We start from the raw sequence: 17,453 nt of genomic DNA, 5'->3' as shown, positions 1-17,453 counted from the left end.
TCGTATTTATTATCTTATTTTCTATGCATGTCACAGTAAAAAAAATCCGAACTATTGTGTGAAGAATACAGAATATTTATGAGAAGAAAAAGTCCCATCTGTGGATTCATTCAGTCCCCCACACTAGAGAGGGAAGCGGAATCCTTCATAACTCTGGCCGGAGATCTCCCATAATCTCAGACTAAATGTTGAACTGGAGTTAATGGCCGAGTCGGACACTTTCTAAATGCTGCCCAGGCTTCCTCAGACTCTTATATTACCCAGACAGACAGTACTAAAGGCTTGGCAGACATATACAGAGGGGAGCGCTTAAAGTAAAGGCAGACTTAAGTATATTTTCAATGTCTGAGCAAAAGCAGCTCGAATCAGGATCTCCTGAAGTCCAGCACAAAATCATTCATCCCTTTTTTCAGTGGCTACACACACAAGCAACATCACTTTCACATTTATGCAACATCACTTTCACATTTATGTACCTTATATATAATAAATGAATAAATAATTAGGTAAAAGAACCGTAAAGACTGAAAAATACATGAAAATAATTACATGCAGATACTAAAATAATATCACGTGAAAAGGTTGTAAAATTTATGTCAGGGTGTCATGTAACAGTTGAGGGAATTTATGACTACAACATTTTATTTTTCTAGATTTGACAAATGAAAACCAACCCCGAACAAAACAACGAAAGAAGGATCGTGCTTTAATTCGTGTAGCTTGGATTTTCAACTCCGCTTATATAAGCTACTGTTTGAATCACTTGAATTCTGACCAAGACAAGGACGAGAGGACGTGACGACTTCAATGACACGGCCTGTCACGCCGCAAACAATAATTTACACTTTTAAGTCAAACAGTAACAGAACCAGGTCGCCCCAGTCTAACGCAAGAGCAAAAGTGAATGCCAGCGAGTGAAAGACAGACCAATATTCTCACTTGTCCAGCCTCTTACTCTATTAGTGACATTTCTTGTTTGACAGAGAGGCTGCTATCTTGCTCCACCGTGTTTCTACAGCAGGACAAACAGCCAGTTTCACATTTTGAAGCAGAAGTGTACAATGGGATCGAGTAGTACCTCCTTTCTGGAAAGTGAAAGCCACCATAGTTCCCTGAGGTATGGGGAAAGGGAGGGGTTTATTGGAGGGAGGAGTCCTCCCTTTGTTGCACCAATTCTTACACACTGGACCTTTAATGGTTCCGCTTATCACAAACCAAAACAAGCTCCAGCAGTCAGAGTCATATACTGTGACTAATACGCGTCCAAAGATGGGAATTTGTGAGAAGTGATGAGTGTTCAATGTTATCATTTACCTCTGATAGCGCCACCTACTGTGAAGATGAATTAATCTCTGTGCAATCATCTGTTGACGCTTGTCATTTCTTTGTCGCTTTGAAGGCTAAAAGTGGGACTGAGGAGAATGAACGACCCACACAAACTGCAGCGCATGTTTTTCTCTTTATTATCAAGAGCGCCTCAAGTCACTCGTGATATTTATGCAACGTATATATATATATATATATATATATGCAAATATTGCATTGTGACAAAATGCAGCGTGACCGGATGGATTAACTAAACCCACAGTCGTATGATGAGATACCAGAACCCTGCAGTAATATTGACTGTAGCATGTGCCGTTAATGTCGGCCCCGCTAATTGCTGTTAGAGTATCGGCGTCAGCAAATACAAGGAAAATGGATTAGAACAAAGCCATGAATGCTATTCAACAGTGTTTGAAGAAAAGAAAGAAAAAAAACAACCATACTTTCCTTTACAGTGTCTGCAAAAAAAAAGAAAAAGAAAAAAGGAAATGCATGTTTTCATACACTGGAAAAGAAATGGCATGGCTGGCAAGCTGACACACAAAGAGCTCTACTTCACACACAAAGACTCCTCTCTGATCTAGCAATTACGGATCATCCAATCTCACCCCCCTCTCTCCCCCTCTCTATCTCTCTCCCTCCTGATCTTCTGATTGCAGATTGAGGAAGACAGGCAGTACAAGAACCCTTCAATGTGACTCTTGACTGAGGGGAAAAAGCTGTAAATACACGCAGTTCTCTCCGCTTCATGGCTCTCGAACAGTGTGGGATGTGAAGCCGCATTGTCCACAGAGCAGGATGAGATGAGGTCGTTCTCACAAATACAGATACTTGGTTATGCCAAATAATGCCGTGGTGCTGCTGCTGCTGCTGCTGTGTTGCAGTGATGCAGCCGAGACTGACGATCTTGTCCTGGCAAAATGATCTCTTGTACACAACCACTTCCAAATCAATAGCAAGCTTTAATACCTTTGCCCTGCTGTTATTTCGGTTTGTTCATTAGCGAGTCACACGAAGGAGAAATGGTTGAAGTCTCACAGCACAGCATCAACACGCCTTTGAAAAGTGTTAAGACGAGAAGAGTTCCCTGATGCTGTTAACACACACAGTTCTGCACTTGTCAGGAAAGCACATATCAGTTCTAATAATCTGTGAGGCAGGGCAAATACCTTGATATTAAATAAAGCGAAAAATTTTAGCGAAGGTTTAGAATTCCATTATCCGGCAGCATTATTATCATAATTGTCATCTGCGGAAAAGACCAATTCCTCCAAAGATACCCAGCATTGGCAGTCATGTAAGCACCAGACTGTAAAAAGTCTACTCCCCACATTGGGCGACGATAACAATGAGAGTTTGATAGAATGTAGGATGTGCAAAACAAAGCACAGAACACAGAACAATAAAAAAGCAGTATAGGATTAATGGGTCTGCATGGAGACAGAAGCACGAGTGGCTGCTGGAAGAACAATTACTGGATGCCTGTTGGCAGCTCAGATGTAAATAAGAAGGGAGGCTGGAGCCTCAGCTGTCAGATACTACACCACAGAGGAAGATCAGACTAACCCTAACAGCTACAGTGGATTACGTGCATTCAATTTTACAGAGAAAATCTATACATTACTGCATATTCTGCCTTTGTTTTGAGGCAAATAAACAAAATTCAATTAGGTTTTAATTAAGTGGCATAAACTGTTCCATCCCAAAAGAAACCTGTGAAGAAAAAGCTGCAAGTGGAATTTTGCCAAACGTGGATTGTTTCATGATCAATTTTGAAGACAATAAGTGGAGATTAGGATTTATATTCCGCCGTTTTCTGTGCAGTGTGTGTGACGCATCAGTGATTATCTCACATTTCCTCCTCCTTCTGTGCCATTTCTACAGGGAGACACATCAGAGATATACTGTGTGTGTGAGGGTGTGAAGGTGGGTGTCACAGTGTACAGCTTTTTTTTATTATTACTCATTTATTTCTTTAATGTCTAAACGTCAGAAAGTTGAAAGAGACTGTAGGGATTGCAGCTTTCCAACCCATGCAGTTAATTCAGACTGTCTGTTATAACGCGCCATCAAATTAGACCGCTGTTTTCTGTGTGTGCATGTTTCTCACTTTATTAGGATCAGCGCTCACATGCTCTCACGCAGACCCCACCTACAGACACATGGACAGGATCCCATTCACTCACACAAAAAGTGCCAGCTGGTGAGAGAAGATGTTCCCTTCCCAGTGAGCGCGGAGTGGCTGTGAACTTCACTCGAGCTGTTTAAGGCTCGCATAAAAAATTCAGCACTCTCTCTCTCTCTCTCTCTTAGCAACATTTGCCCTATATACAGCATACAGTACACACATGCTCACACAGGCATCGTGCTGTTATTCATGGTGCACACATGTGACCACCAATTAAACACGCACACACACACTGGTACACTTGACGAACCTTGTCCTGGTTAACATTTCAGAAAGTGAACATCCACACCAATTTTGTCTGCATCTCATGATAAACTGAAGAGGTTCTCACATGTTAGTTACTTGTAAGCACCTCCCCTTGGATTCATACAATAAGATTTTCCAGCGATTATTGCTCGGAAATCAGTTTAATACAAAGCTGCGCGTGTGTGTGTTTTTGTGTGTGTGCGTGTGTCAAATCACCGACTGGGTACAAAAATAGAGCGTGTTACATATGGGTGGACACCTTTGTGATTGACGGCTAGTATCATCCAATCTGGACACACTAGTAAACTTGATGACTTGTCAGTAAGTTAATATCATCAATTTTGTCAGCATTAGCCTCCGTTGGCGACTCCCCTGGTTACAAAAATAACACATTTTGACGAATGTTAACATTTTTCTGAGGAGTTGATGGTCTCGACCTGTAGTTTCAGGTCCTCTTCAATGGGGCCTAGATTATGTCCTCATTTAGGCCACATGGTTGGTGCTTTTGCAGCAAGAAGACCCGGGTTCGAGCCCCAGTCTGAACAAGGGCCTTTCTGCATGGAGTTTACATGTTCTCTGTGTGTGTGTGTGTGTGGGTTTTCCTCCTGTGAAGGATAAAGTGGTAGAAAATGGATGGATGGATGTCCCCATTTATAGGAAAATGGACAATAGAGCATGTTACATATGAGTGGACACCTGTGTGATTGACAGCTCGTGTCGTCCAATCCGCGCCTGGTTGCAAGTGGACTTTGTTTTGCAACCGAAAAGACTACGTCCACTTTCAATTTACAGTTGATTAAGGGTGTAAGAGCATATCCACCCATCCATCCATCCACCTTCTACTGCTTTATCCTCCACATGGGGGTCGCCAGGGAGGCGCTGTGCCAATGTGGGAGGAAACCGGAGAACATGGAGACACACACACACACACACACACACACACACACACACACACACACAGAACATGCAAACTCCATGCAGAAATGTAAGAAAATATCAATACATCTACTATTCACTCTACTTGAACCTTTCCTCATTTTGTCATGTTACAACCACACATTGTCACACATGTCACCAACACAACAATAGTGAAAATATTACATGGTTGTAATAATTGGTGTGATCAATTATTTCAGGCACCCTATTAATACAATGAAAATTATATTCTGTGTATATATATATATGTATATAGTGGTTTTGTGTTGTCCTGAATACTCTGCCAGGCTTTGACTTTCATTTGACATTTGATTTTCTCCCACTCCTTCCACTTCTCCCAGAAGACAAAGAAAATTGCATATAAATATTGTTGTTTTATCTTGTAATCTGACACATTAACCCTGTATGTACAGCCCTACAATCTATAGGTTCAAACAAGGTGCTTGTTTGTCTGCATCGCTGAGGAAAACAGGCGTCCCTGCGAATATTAAGCAGGTCAACACCTCTGCTTACCCATCCATTTTCATTAGCTCTTAATGACAGGAGTGGAGGGTTGAGCGCAGCAGACAGAGAGGAAGTCAGATTGAAAGGATATAGTTATGCTCCCAGTGGAAAGACTAACAAACCACGATAATAAAGGTCCCTCTGCTGATATCACATACATACTTCTACTCCTCCACTATACATTAGCCCATTATCAGGTGGACGTGGCTGTATATAAATACTTCCACTGTGTATTTACGGTGCTGGTGTAGGTGTGATGTAAGAGAGGTCAACATCAAAGCCCGCTTTCTACTCGAGGATTCAGCTCGTCTTAATGTGGCCAAGTCAGTGTGGGTTGCAGCACCTCTGCCAAGTCATCTCCAGCTGAAAAACGTCCGGGGCATTTGCTCATTCTGACGGTACCCACATGTCTGCTCTCTCCATTGCCGTTTGAGTTATATCCACTCCAGAAACACGATTTCATCCTCACTGCCTTTCGCCATGTTCTTTCATTCTGCGGCGTATCTAGGTCAGTCGGTGCACGGAGCCAAGCTGCAGCCATGTGTGCTCAAGTTGTGAAGAACAAAATCTCACCAAACCTTTGGAAGTGAATCATTCTTGCCTCTGAAATGATGAGGAATTTGGTATAAAACATCCACTGCAAGATATTTCCAGGATTTCACAACCATGGCTTTTTACTAATAAATCCCATGATAAATGACATCATTATTATTTTACAGGCTTTATCTGCGTATAATTTACAACATAATACCCTGATTTTATGATTTATTGCTGTGGCCCAAAGGGAGAATCTGAAAGAAGAAGATTGTTAGCGTTGAACACAGAGTGTATCGCAGAAGACACGTTTGCATGACCGCAATTACACGACAGTTTGTGCTATCGGAAAAAAATCCAACGATTTCTGAAAGCTGAGAAGTTGCACGTCAAAGCCAATGTATGGTTATTACGGTCATTTAATTTGCACTGTTGCAGGAAGCTGGCAAATCAGTGTCTTTGCCACCAGAGAGGAGTGAGTTAGAAAAAAAACACCTGGTCATAGCTTCCATTTTTTGGCCTTTTTTTGGACATTGAGATAATGCAGCAAATTGTAAATTGTCATTCTGTAAAAATAAGCAAAGGCACTTACTCACAGGACATTTTCTGGCCCTTTAAAGGTTAAAATAAGGTGTTAAAGAGTTGAATACTACACAACTATAGATGTGGCTATTCAACAAAACTTCCTTCTGTTTTCTCTCAAATATCTGTATATATATATATAGATGTATATACATATATACATCTATATATATGTATATATATATATATATATAGATGTATATATATATGTATATGTATAGCATTACTACTCTGAAGTTACAGTAAAATAAAGTAATCATTCAGAGAAACACCGCTAACTCACAATAATACATAGGAAAGCGGTAACGTTAAATGGTACAGTAACCGACTGTGACACTTACTGTAAATATACACACTGTAATTTGTTGTTGTTAAAGTACTGCATCTAGTAGCCAGTAATTTACTGCGGATGTGAGGTTACTGTGAAAGGTTTGTTTTCCCATTTGCATACTCGATTTAGCAGATCCTTAACGGGCAACATTGTAAAAAGCAGGACTCTTGAATCAATGGCAGTAGAAAGGAAGAGACGTCACATGTAATTGAATAGCTGCGAAGACCTCAAGTCAATACTTGATGCTCTTGTGCAGCGGGAGATGTCAGGCTTTAGCATGTTCACATGAAATGTAAGGAGAGACATCGTTTCCTCCACTGTGCCCACAAATAAGACTCGCAACGAAGGACAAAATCTCTACTCTCCTCAACATTTGGCCTCTTTTATGACCAATCTACAAGCCCTGGTGTCGTGCTTTGGACAAAAATGACAAAAGTTGTGACTTCAAAAAAGAATCACAGCCATAGCAACACTTTCAGCGAATCTGGTGCCACACTGGCAGTAATAATGCTCATCACGCTGTGAGAGCTATAAAAGACCGTCGATCTATGATATCATGCTAAGCGCGGCCTCTTCCCAGTGTGCAGTGTGAAACAGTCAGAGATGGAATGGTTGCATTAACTGGTGAGGAGGTGAGGAGAATAAAACAAAGAGATTCACTCAACGCTCTCAAAGTCGTCTACAACCGAGACGAGAAACCGGTCACTTTGTCACCGTCTCTGAGACGTGAGGTAAAACATCACGCTGCCAAACAGGCGATGAAAGTGTGCTCACACAGCTGTTGTCGCTCTGGCGTGATACGTCGCAGATTACCAGTACAGCCTCAGGTTCATTGTGGAATACTTCATTTTGGTGAATTAGGCAGAGCATTTTATGTGCCAGAAATGAACGCATGCTGCAAAAAATGAATCAGAGCAAACCCTAGAGACAACTGCAGCGCTGCCAGGGAGCAGAAGCCTCTCCTGAGAGCAGCAAAAGCTATTTTTAAAAATGGCTTATTTATAGATTGGTGTTAAAATTAAAACTGTACTGTGTCACTTTTAAATATAAACAAATATCTGTTGCATTCTTGTGAAATGAGTTCAAAAGAACAAAACACAAGTCTCTGTTTAGATCTTGTATCAAAAATTGCCACGCTGCGCACAGGAAGTGATCTGTTTTACGTCACAGAGGGAGGCAACAGCAACATTGCGCTAGCAAAGTGAGAGACGGCTGCAAACTGAAAACAGGCCCCTGAAAAGTTTCAAAATTTCTATTCCTCAAATAACACGATCGTTTGCCCCGCCCACACCTGGACACTCCCTCAGTCAGGTCTGATATAGTTTTGCTTGAGCCTAATGTTCTCAAAGACCAAATAGAAGCAAACTATTAACATCAACAACAATCGCCAAACTTTATGCACTGCAGCTTTAAGTAAATTAATCAGAGAATTTTATGTGCCAGAAATTAACACACACAACATGTGTGAGCCCATCACAGAGCAGAATCCTATCCTGATACTAATATAAGCAATATTTAAAGTGTTTTTTTATAGTTTGATGTTAGAATTAACCGTTTCTATTCAGGGAGAAGAAGAAAATATTCAAGTTTACACTCAAGCCTCAAATTAATCAAACATTACCTTCCATCCAGATTACTATTATAATTATTGCATTATTCAATTTGATGTCCAGTGCCTTGCTGGATTAAAGAGCCTCAGGAGTGGACCATTTCACGCCCCTCCCTCGCTTTAATTTCTCTAATATAGCGACAGATTTACCAGTGCAACAGTGAAATGCATCACTAGCACTGTAATGAGCAACGCTTAAAGAAAAAAAAAAAAAAAGACTTTGGTCTTAAATTCAATCCCATTAATGTCAGTCAGTTTAAAATCTGGCCTGCAGCGTTAGTGATAGAAGCTGATGGTTTGAAAGTCTGCACGCATGTCAGGGCGTTTCATCGTGTGCGTGTATGTGTGTGTATGTGTGCATCATCAAGCGTGCTCTGAATCTAACATTGCATGTCATGTATGTTGTGAGGGAAACATTGCACGTTCTCTCCCTCTGGCCCTTCTGTCTGTGTCTCTCCATGCTCATCAAGCTGATGTGGCATCACAACCCTAAATCAACCATGGCACAAGAACACTGTCTTGCCATTAGTATTAGCAATTTCCATTGCACAGCTCATTGTCTAGTAAATTGATGCAAGAGCGCGACACATACACACACACACACAGGCACACACACGTGCAGGCTAAAAATAGCAGCTGCCTTACCTTTCTGTACACTATCATGTTGGGGGACTCATCCGCTACCCCGTTGGTCCCCTGCCCACCACTGTTGGTCTGTGCCATGATCCGGTAAGTAAATCTGCCACAGGAAATGTCAGGCTCTCCTGCTGTGGACACAGAGGATATTTTTGGTCCATCAGACAAACATTACCTTGCCAAGAAGAGAACAATTTACATAACTTGTTGTGACCCGAATCATCTTTCGACGTGTTGACAGATTGTGTGCAGATCACCTGTTTGACTGCATGTGTGTGTGTGTGTTTGCTTTTGTCGTTCATTTTTGGGTCAAAAAGGGTATGAGTGATGTGTTCTTTACCTCTCAACACATTTGACACTTGCCACAAAATGAATGCGAGTTATTCACAAGGTCTTGACAAGGACGTTTTTTTTTAAAGAAAGCAAGCTTTGCATTGGTTACTGGAGCAAAAGTTTAACCAATGATGGTTGGATGATAGAACTGCCACCACTCTTTTCTTTAATCGATTCACTGTGTGAAAAGAAAAATCAATGTTCAGAACAGTGACAACCTTTTCTGATACCAGTGTATTCAGCTGCAAACCTCGCCTCCCACATTGCAGCTGTACTACACACACTTCAAAAACGCATTCTTCTAGCATTGCAACAGCAAAAAGGACAGGAACCTGGACCCTGAATGCAGCAGCAACAGCAACGGCAACAGCAACAGCAGCAGCACAACACATCGTTTCCCTGGAGGAGGTCCTTCAGTGCAGCTTAGATACATCTATTCTGAGCCAAAAACATGCAGGATCACTGCGAGGATGCAGCAGCGGATGCCGCACATGCACGTTTATAGAGCTCCATCATGATTTCTGCGACACCCACACACACACGCACACACGACATCCTTCCAGGAGGCTGAGTCTGCAACACTAAAACAGCCTATAAACAGCGAAGTCATGTAACCTGCTCTAAACATTAGGGCCGTTCGCTGTGCACTATTACTGTGGTGTGTGTGTGTTTTTCTTATCTCACCACAAGCCGCTGTCCGTTTCAGCACCTTGGACAGCGACTGCAAAACGCCCCGTTATCGTCCCCCGCTCCGCCGCTTTTCTTAAATAACGAATAGCGCGTAAACACACACACGTTCACACACATTCGCACAGACAAACACAGCGACAACGGTCACCGGAGGAGAAGATGAGAGGAGAGGAGAGAAGAGGAGGGGGCTCACCTGACAAGAAAGAAAAAAACCCGCTGAGCCCGATGTAGGACTCCTCAATCCGTGCAAAGGTGGAAGCCTGGCACTTGGCGTTTTTTTCAGTATGTCAACTGGCAGACATAGGAATGTGAGGATTATTCATTGGCAGCGTGGAGAGGCAGACATTCGGTGGATACTTGGTGTGGTGAAGGCTACAGCTCCCTCTCTCTCTCGCTCGCTCTCCCTCTGTGTGTGTGTGTGTGTGTCTATCTCTCCTTGTCTCCATACACACACACGGTGCTCTGAAGCACGGGCTCGCCACCTCGTAGCGCCGTGAACGCGCATCGATCCAGTACCAATTGCGTGTGAGGAATAAATTACAACCAAATACAACATAATATACAGCTTTTCCTCGAATTCTACTGCTATGCGATATAGTAATGTGATAGACCATGATACAAAACACTTTCAGTGTATTACATTTTCAAAATACTGCAATGTAATATACTACATATTCTGCAGTATACTCATTACATATTAACCAAACGTCCATAAACAAGCCCATATTTCATTTCACATGTTCTGGGCCAGTATATGGTGTCTTGTGCACCAATTAAATGTTGAACATATATATTCTATATTCTATCTGTGTGTTTATGCATAATGTGTACATGTTTTTTTCACTTTTAGTTATTCTGTGTGTGTATGTCTCATATACACTATTTGTTAAGTATTGAAGTCAGGTGTTTCAATCAGGCTTTGGGCTAGGCAGTGTTGTAATGTAAGTACAAAATTCTCGTATCTGTACTTTATTTGTATTTCCAGCAATGTTTACCTTTACTCCGCTAGATTTCCTCTAACTATCTTTGTTACTTGTTTCTCGTGTAGATTACACCCATTCCACATACGGTTATGTGTCTTGCTCAAGGACACATGTAGACTAGCAGAGCCAGGAACTGAACCCATAACCTTCCAACAGAAAGACAACTCACCCTGCAACTGAGCTACCATGGCTCTATCTTTACTCCACCCTGAATATTTTTCCTCTAAAACTTAAGTACATTTTATACTAGAAAATTACTTTTGATATTAAAGTACAGTAAATGTCATACACTTAAAGACATAAAAGTCACTTAAAAGTCATTGTTACTCAAGTATCTCTTTGAGGTACTTAATAGAAGACTTATCTCCAATGAAGGACAATCTTAATACATAAACATACCAAGACATTATGGACAATGCTATGCTTCCAACTGTGTGGCAACAGTGTAAAAAGGCTATTTTATATTCCAACATGCCTGTGTGCAAGGCAAGGACTATAAAGACATGGTTTGACGAGTTTGGTGTGGAAGAACCCTGCAGAGAGCCTTGACCTCAATCCCATCAAGCACCTTTGGGATGAACTGGATCGTGACCTCATAACGAATGAATGAGCACAAATTCCCATAGAAACACTACAACATTGATAGTGGAAGCTGTTATAGCTGCAAAATGGGAACCAACTCCATATTAATGTACTGTATTTGAATCCATCATTACAGTCCCTGTTGGTGTAATGATCAGGTGTCCGAATACGACCTTCAACCTCACAACCTCTAAGTTTAATATCATATTTCTAGGGAGCTGAGCTATATCAAACCAAAGTAGCATAATGTTCCATAAAACTGTGCCAGACACAAATATAGGAAAAACATGTTATAAATCATCCGTGAGTTTCTGTGCTACAGTGGCAGTTAAATGAATAAACAGAAAATCATTTAATTTGTTGCATTCTGTGGTTTTGAGATATGTTGCAGTCCAGGCATGATACATCACAGATGTGCCCTTTTTGCTCTATGGACTTGTATGTGCCTGTATGTTTATTTTTTTCTTATTTTATTTTATTCAACCTTTATTTAACCAGATAAAAAAATTTTAAATCGAGAGCTCTTTTCCAAGGGCGACCTGGCCGAGACTTCAGCAGCACACGTCATAGTAAATAGTACAGATTTAGGAGGCAGGTTACAAACAATCATTTTTGATCATCAGAATCACATATGTATGTAAGTACATTTTGTCCTTCTTCCTTTGCCTTATTCCTCTTGTTTCCTTCTCATATGACACTCATCTGTTCATGTGCCAATTTTCTATGCTGTAAATGCTGCAAATGAGTCACTCATCAGAGTTACTTGATGCCTCATTAACAACATGGAACTGGGATACTTTCAAGCAGACTGTAGATCCATCTTTGGTTTATTGGCAAAGTTCATTTTCTGTGCTCAACTGAGTATAAATTGAGCCTTTTTGGACTATTTGTTTTTATAGACAGGCTGCACCGATAAAGGCATTAAGTGTCTTCATGATTTAGCAGAAACACGAGGCTGTGCTGCAATAAACAAACACAGCCTTTGATATCAGCGACTATAAAATACCTCAAGAGAAACTGGTCAAAGGGGGTATGAGTGCACTAGTCTTCAGATGGCTGGTGTTGTGTAGAAGGCAGAGGCAACTGTATGTGGTTGACCTTTGCAATCATGAATCTGATTAAGAATCTGAGCTAATCACTTTGACCTATGCATATCCTGTAATCCTGCCAACTACTGGTGGATGTAACAGCAGTACAAGACTTAAGGCGGAAAATAAATTATTTGTGGTTTAAGTGATTCAGATATTTTTATGCAACAGTCCTGTCAGACAAGTTTTAATAAAGCCATGTATGAATACTTATATAAAAAAAAGTGAATTTGAGGCAGCAGGCAGCTAAAAGTGCATCAAGTCAATATTAATCCCTGTTAGATTTAGCAACTGTGACTTTAATTATGAATGTGTTTGTTATTCATCCTATGTGTACCTTAAATGTAGCCACTTTAAAAGACAAACACACTAATAAATAACCCTACCCTATACTATCAATATCATCATGTCATTAGTAAAGCTTTAATAATAGATGAATCTGTCCCGTTTAAATACCATATGTTCCTTAGGTCACACAACCTTCAAAACCAACCCAGTCACCAGGATCAAAGTTTCTTTTTACAAGTCTACTGTATCAATCATTGTTGAACACTGTAGTTGTAAAAACAGTTTTATTTATGCAGCTCTTTTCATACACAAAGGTACATTCAAAATTCTGTACAGAAACGTTTAAACAGTGCAACATTGAAATCAATGCTCAATGAAAAAAACAGATTAATATAATCTGTTTATTCTCCTGTGGTTGATATGGAAAGTTTTCCTAACGTTCTCCTAATCTGTTTGGTTACACATTTGGTTCCCAGTACGTTCCCCTAATATTACTTTGCCACAACCTTTCAATCAAAAAATATAGAACATTTATACAAAATGAAAATAAAATCAAGCTTTTATATAGAGTGCTGAACATGTTAGACCACCACCCAATGTAAAGTTTATGCCACAGCTGCCCTAAATTAACAACAATGGTCATACCCCAGAATTTTACAATAGTTTAGATAAAAGCAGATTTGAGTCCAGATTTAAAAATAAAGTCTATTTTTACTATTTTGCAAAGTATATTGGTTAATTCTACTGTTCGCTAATTTCCTTACAACGTTGTTTTCTCCAAGATGAGCGGTGGCCATTATGTACCGAGCATATAATTCAACTGTCCCTTTAAGAAGCTCGGCGCAGAACTCAAAGTCCCACAATGCACCGCTCCACTCTTCGTCGTCAAACAAGAATGCGGTAACAAAAGAAACTGTTTGTCAAAACAAATAACAGCGAGTTGGCGTAAATTGAGCGTAGTAGTAGCTGTCAGCTGTCAAGTCAACACCTCAGTTTCTCGTCCCACATCTAAACGACCTGCCATGGCTCTGAAGAGAATACAGAAGGTAGGACTGGTCCGCGTTTTATTCATTTATTTGATGCACTGAAAACGCTGGGTCGATACACGGAAACGTCGTTAGCCACCTCGTAGCATCTGCTAGCTAAGTTGTCGTGGACAATTGTCGTACCGACGTTTAGTAAATGGTTTAAAAATGTGGTTATTATTTCACTACATATATATCACTGGTCTGTTAATCGTGTCAATGACGATGACAATAAACCAAAGTCGGTCAACAAAGCAGGTAAACCTGAATTGGCTAACTTCTTTAGCTGCCAGCTGAAGAAGGGCCTAGCTAGCGAGCAGTGCGGAAGCGTTTAAGATGAGTTGTATGTTTTTCACGGATTTTTCAATACCATTTTTTAACCTTCCTTGTTTTTATTTCCTTGTTTGCCAATGTTATCCACTTAAATTAACCAACTGTGAACTTAGTCGTTGTCCTTTTTAACAGAACATCAACACTGGGGCGGAAGCGATGCAATCACTCAAGTTGCATTTTTTTTCTGTTTAGGAGCTGAAGGATTTGCAGAAAGATCCTCCATCTTCGTGCTCAGCCGGACCTGTAGGAGAAGACAGTAAGTCCGACACTAACTATAAGTCCGACGTTGCCATTCGCCTTATCTTTGCTTATTGCAATAATTCTGGCTAACGTGTCCATTGTCATGATACCAGGTGTGGGGCAACACGAGAATTTCCTGTTATGATTTCCCGATTAACATAATTGTGACTCATGAAAATGTGGACACAGTTTCGTTTTCGTATTTGTTAAAGTAAATGGGCAAGGCCTTCTGTCTGGGCTCTGTATTCATTTGTGTTCTATCTGTAAGCTGTGTAGAAAATGTATCCACATTTTTCTGCACATTTTCTGAAAGCTTCCGCATAGAAACAGGCGTGACTAGCATTACAGCAGCTTGTCATTGAGGGTACATGGTTTAAATCATGGTAATGGCTGCTACACGCGAGGCAGGTCTCATCACTTCCTGTTTTTAAAACCTGTCCTGTCTGAAAAACACTTTTTTTTCTTTGGCATTTGTGCGTTGTGCTGTGCTGTACAGCACTTTGGTCAACTATGTGGTTTTTAAATGTACATTATATTGGACTGGATATTTTTTAGTAAACATTTTACGGTGAAAAACTAAAATTAAACACAATAAATGTAAATCACAAGAATGTGGAATTACTGGAAATATGCAGGCTCTTTGAAATAAATCACTCTGACCATGTGTTTAAAGCATTTTCAATTCATCTTTGTAAATTAATAACAATTATTCCCCATTTAAGATTGTGCTTTTTGTTGTGATGTGTGTTATTGTGTCCATTGTCCCATCCCTACTTGCTAATAATGCTTTCACAGACTCTTTAATGTTATTCTTATTATTTGTCTCTTTCAGTGTTTCACTGGCAAGCCACCATCTTAGGACCGGTGAGATTTTCTGGATTTGTTTTTTTTGTTTGTTTGTTTTTGGCAAAACTGCTTCTGGATCGTTAGACAATAGTGTTTTATGTTGACTTTACAGGGCTTTCTATTCTGTATGGAAAGCACAGACTGGCACACTCTATCCCAGTGTTACTCACTGAAGCCCATAGCATTATGATATTATAGACACTCGGGAAAACATTTCCTGATTTTTCTGTCCAGGTACTGCAGATGTAAATTAGCTCAAAGCCTACTCTGGTGTAGCCAAAAAGCTGTACTCTGTACCTAATTAATGAAACTAATTTTGAAAATAAATGAAAGGGCTGTCCCAAAGCAGACACAGCTCCTCTTTTTGGTTAAAATCTGTCTTCAGTTTTGGAACCTACAAGTTCCAGCTTGTCCATTTTTGCCACTCGACAACTGCAACAATTGATTGTATGGTGTAGCAGTGAAAACGGTCCCCTCTTGAACAGGGTTTTCCTGTGCCAGTCTTTATGAAAGTATAAATAAATCTATTTTTTCAGTATGAACCAGTTTACAGCCCAGCACTTACTGAATACAATTTTTTTTTTATGCATTAAGGGTATAATTTTAATGAATTAATTTTGTTTGTTTTTCATTCAGACTGACAGTCCATATAACGGAGGAGTATTCTTCCTTGCTGTCCATTTCCCCACTGACTATCCTTTTAAACCACCTAAGGTAACACCTTTTAAACACTGATTTGCTCACCACCGTCTCATAAATACACAAAACAATAGATTCAAATAATCGTGCGATGCTGCTTTGTTGTTTTCATTAAACAGATGCTCTGTTCTTTGCTCTTTATTTGTTTCCGTAGGTTTCTTTTACAACAAAAATCTATCATCCAAACATAAACAGCAATGGTAGCATCTGCCTTGACATCCTGAGGTCACAGTGGTCCCCTGCCCTGACTGTGTCAAAAGGTAACTGTCAACAAAATTCTGCCTCTGATATGTAGAATTGTCCATTAGAGATGCGACATAATGTTTTAAATGTCATTTTAGTTACTGTTACTGTTTAGGAAATGGCAAAAAGGAATGTGTTAAATGACGGTGAAACACATTTGATGAATCCAAAAATTGAGTTTTGTTTTCCAAATTAATATTTTCACCAAAGCAGTGTTCTTCGGTGAAAAACACTGCTTCTAAATGAGTTTTTAGGGCTGATTATCATAATATGAAACTTTGTACCCTGTCTACTTTTGTTACTTGAAAAACTAAGTTTTATTAATAGATTTAAGAACTAGGTTTTCTTTTTATATAGGACATCAACATTGAGCCAATGTGTTGATTTGTGATGTTGAATTTAATTGAAACCTGTCTGCATATTGATTTTCTTGTCTCTTTTTCTTTACAGTTTTATTATCAATTTGCTCTCTGCTATGTGACCCAAATCCAGATGATCCGCTAGTCCCAGACATTGCACATACCTACAAATCTGACAGGCAAAAGTAAGTAAGCGGATAATGTAAGCATGTGGACAACCTCAAATCAGTCAAGTTTTCTGTAGAATCCCGTTCTGATGGTTTTTTTTTCCCCCCAAGGTACAACAGACAAGCCAAAGACTGGACTCAGAGGTATGCAATGTGAAGGGTGTAGTTTCAACAACTCCTCCTCCTCCTCGAGCACCTCAGAATATGACAGTACTGTTCCAACAGTTTATTCACACTGGTTTTAGCTAAGTTCATCTATTTTCATACGCTTGAAGCACATTCTCCATTCCAATTTTATTTGACTTAACTGTTTTTACTGTTCATTTCCCCCCCCCTTTAAATTGGCATTATTGTTTGCATGGGCAGTGGTGAGATGCTTTGATTGTATTTTTTCTTTTAAGATATTTACTATATATTGTACAAAACTGTTCTAAATTTATTTTGCATTAAAGCATTAATCAAATTATGATTCAAATTTGTTTCCTTGCAATAAACAAACAGTCTGACATTACTGACTCCCTGTGGCATAAAATGTTTGGTCTATTCATTGAAATTTCTCTTTTCTATCTAACTAGAGATGTATGTTATTCATGTGACCACTAGGTGGAAGCCTTGACTTCTACTGCACCAGCCTCTTACTGAAGACAGTATTAATTTCCATATTACTCAATTCAGGCCAGTTTGT

The 17,453-nt window shown here is 39.9% G+C and overlaps 2 protein-coding genes across 3 annotated transcripts in view; one reads left to right on the top strand and one right to left on the bottom strand.

Moving 5' to 3' along the window:
- LOC122782063 (regulator of G-protein signaling 7) overlaps positions 1–10,337 on the bottom strand; it is a 60,476-nt gene extending 50,139 nt beyond the window's left edge. The window contains exons 1-2 of one of the 2 annotated variants that reach the window (XM_044046260.1): positions 10,109–10,337; positions 8,902–9,023 (exon numbers count right to left, since the gene is read on the bottom strand). In XM_044046260.1, the coding sequence (XP_043902195.1) occupies positions 8,902–8,979 (78 nt within the window). In that variant the 5' untranslated portion in view covers positions 8,980–9,023; positions 10,109–10,337. The remainder of the gene's footprint in view (positions 1–8,901; positions 9,024–10,108) is intronic. The other variant, XM_044046261.1, reaches the window with a different exon arrangement.
- A 3,388-nt stretch (positions 10,338–13,725) lies between these two features.
- On the top strand, positions 13,726–17,279 carry LOC122782065 (ubiquitin-conjugating enzyme E2 D4-like). Its single transcript, XM_044046264.1, has 7 exons — positions 13,726–13,902; positions 14,407–14,470; positions 15,287–15,318; positions 15,937–16,014; positions 16,154–16,259; positions 16,693–16,786; positions 16,880–17,279. The coding sequence occupies exons 1-7, from the start codon at positions 13,879–13,881 to the stop codon at positions 16,923–16,925; spliced, it is 444 nt and encodes a 147-aa protein (XP_043902199.1). The 5' UTR covers positions 13,726–13,878; the 3' UTR covers positions 16,926–17,279.
- Positions 17,280–17,453: the final 174 nt, after the last annotated feature.

Source organism: Solea senegalensis, linkage group LG15, assembly GCF_019176455.1.
Source record: "Solea senegalensis isolate Sse05_10M linkage group LG15, IFAPA_SoseM_1, whole genome shotgun sequence".
Taxonomy (NCBI): Eukaryota; Metazoa; Chordata; class Actinopteri; order Pleuronectiformes; family Soleidae; genus Solea; species Solea senegalensis.
Note: the sequence above shows the minus strand (reverse complement) of the source record. Positions and strands in the feature narration are given on the sequence as shown.

What these genes read in the sequence shown, in the direction of transcription:
- LOC122782065 (XM_044046264.1), top strand. Translation starts at nt 13,879, where the DNA reads ATGGCTCTGAAGAGAATACAGAAG. An exon ending in CGGACCTGTAGGAGAAGACA is followed by an intron (nt 14,471 to 15,286) that starts GTAAGTCCGACA and finishes TGTCTCTTTCAG; the next exon opens with TGTTTCACTGGCAAGCCACC. An exon ending in ATCCTTTTAAACCACCTAAG is followed by an intron (nt 16,015 to 16,153) that starts GTAACACCTTTT and finishes TTGTTTCCGTAG; the next exon opens with GTTTCTTTTACAACAAAAAT.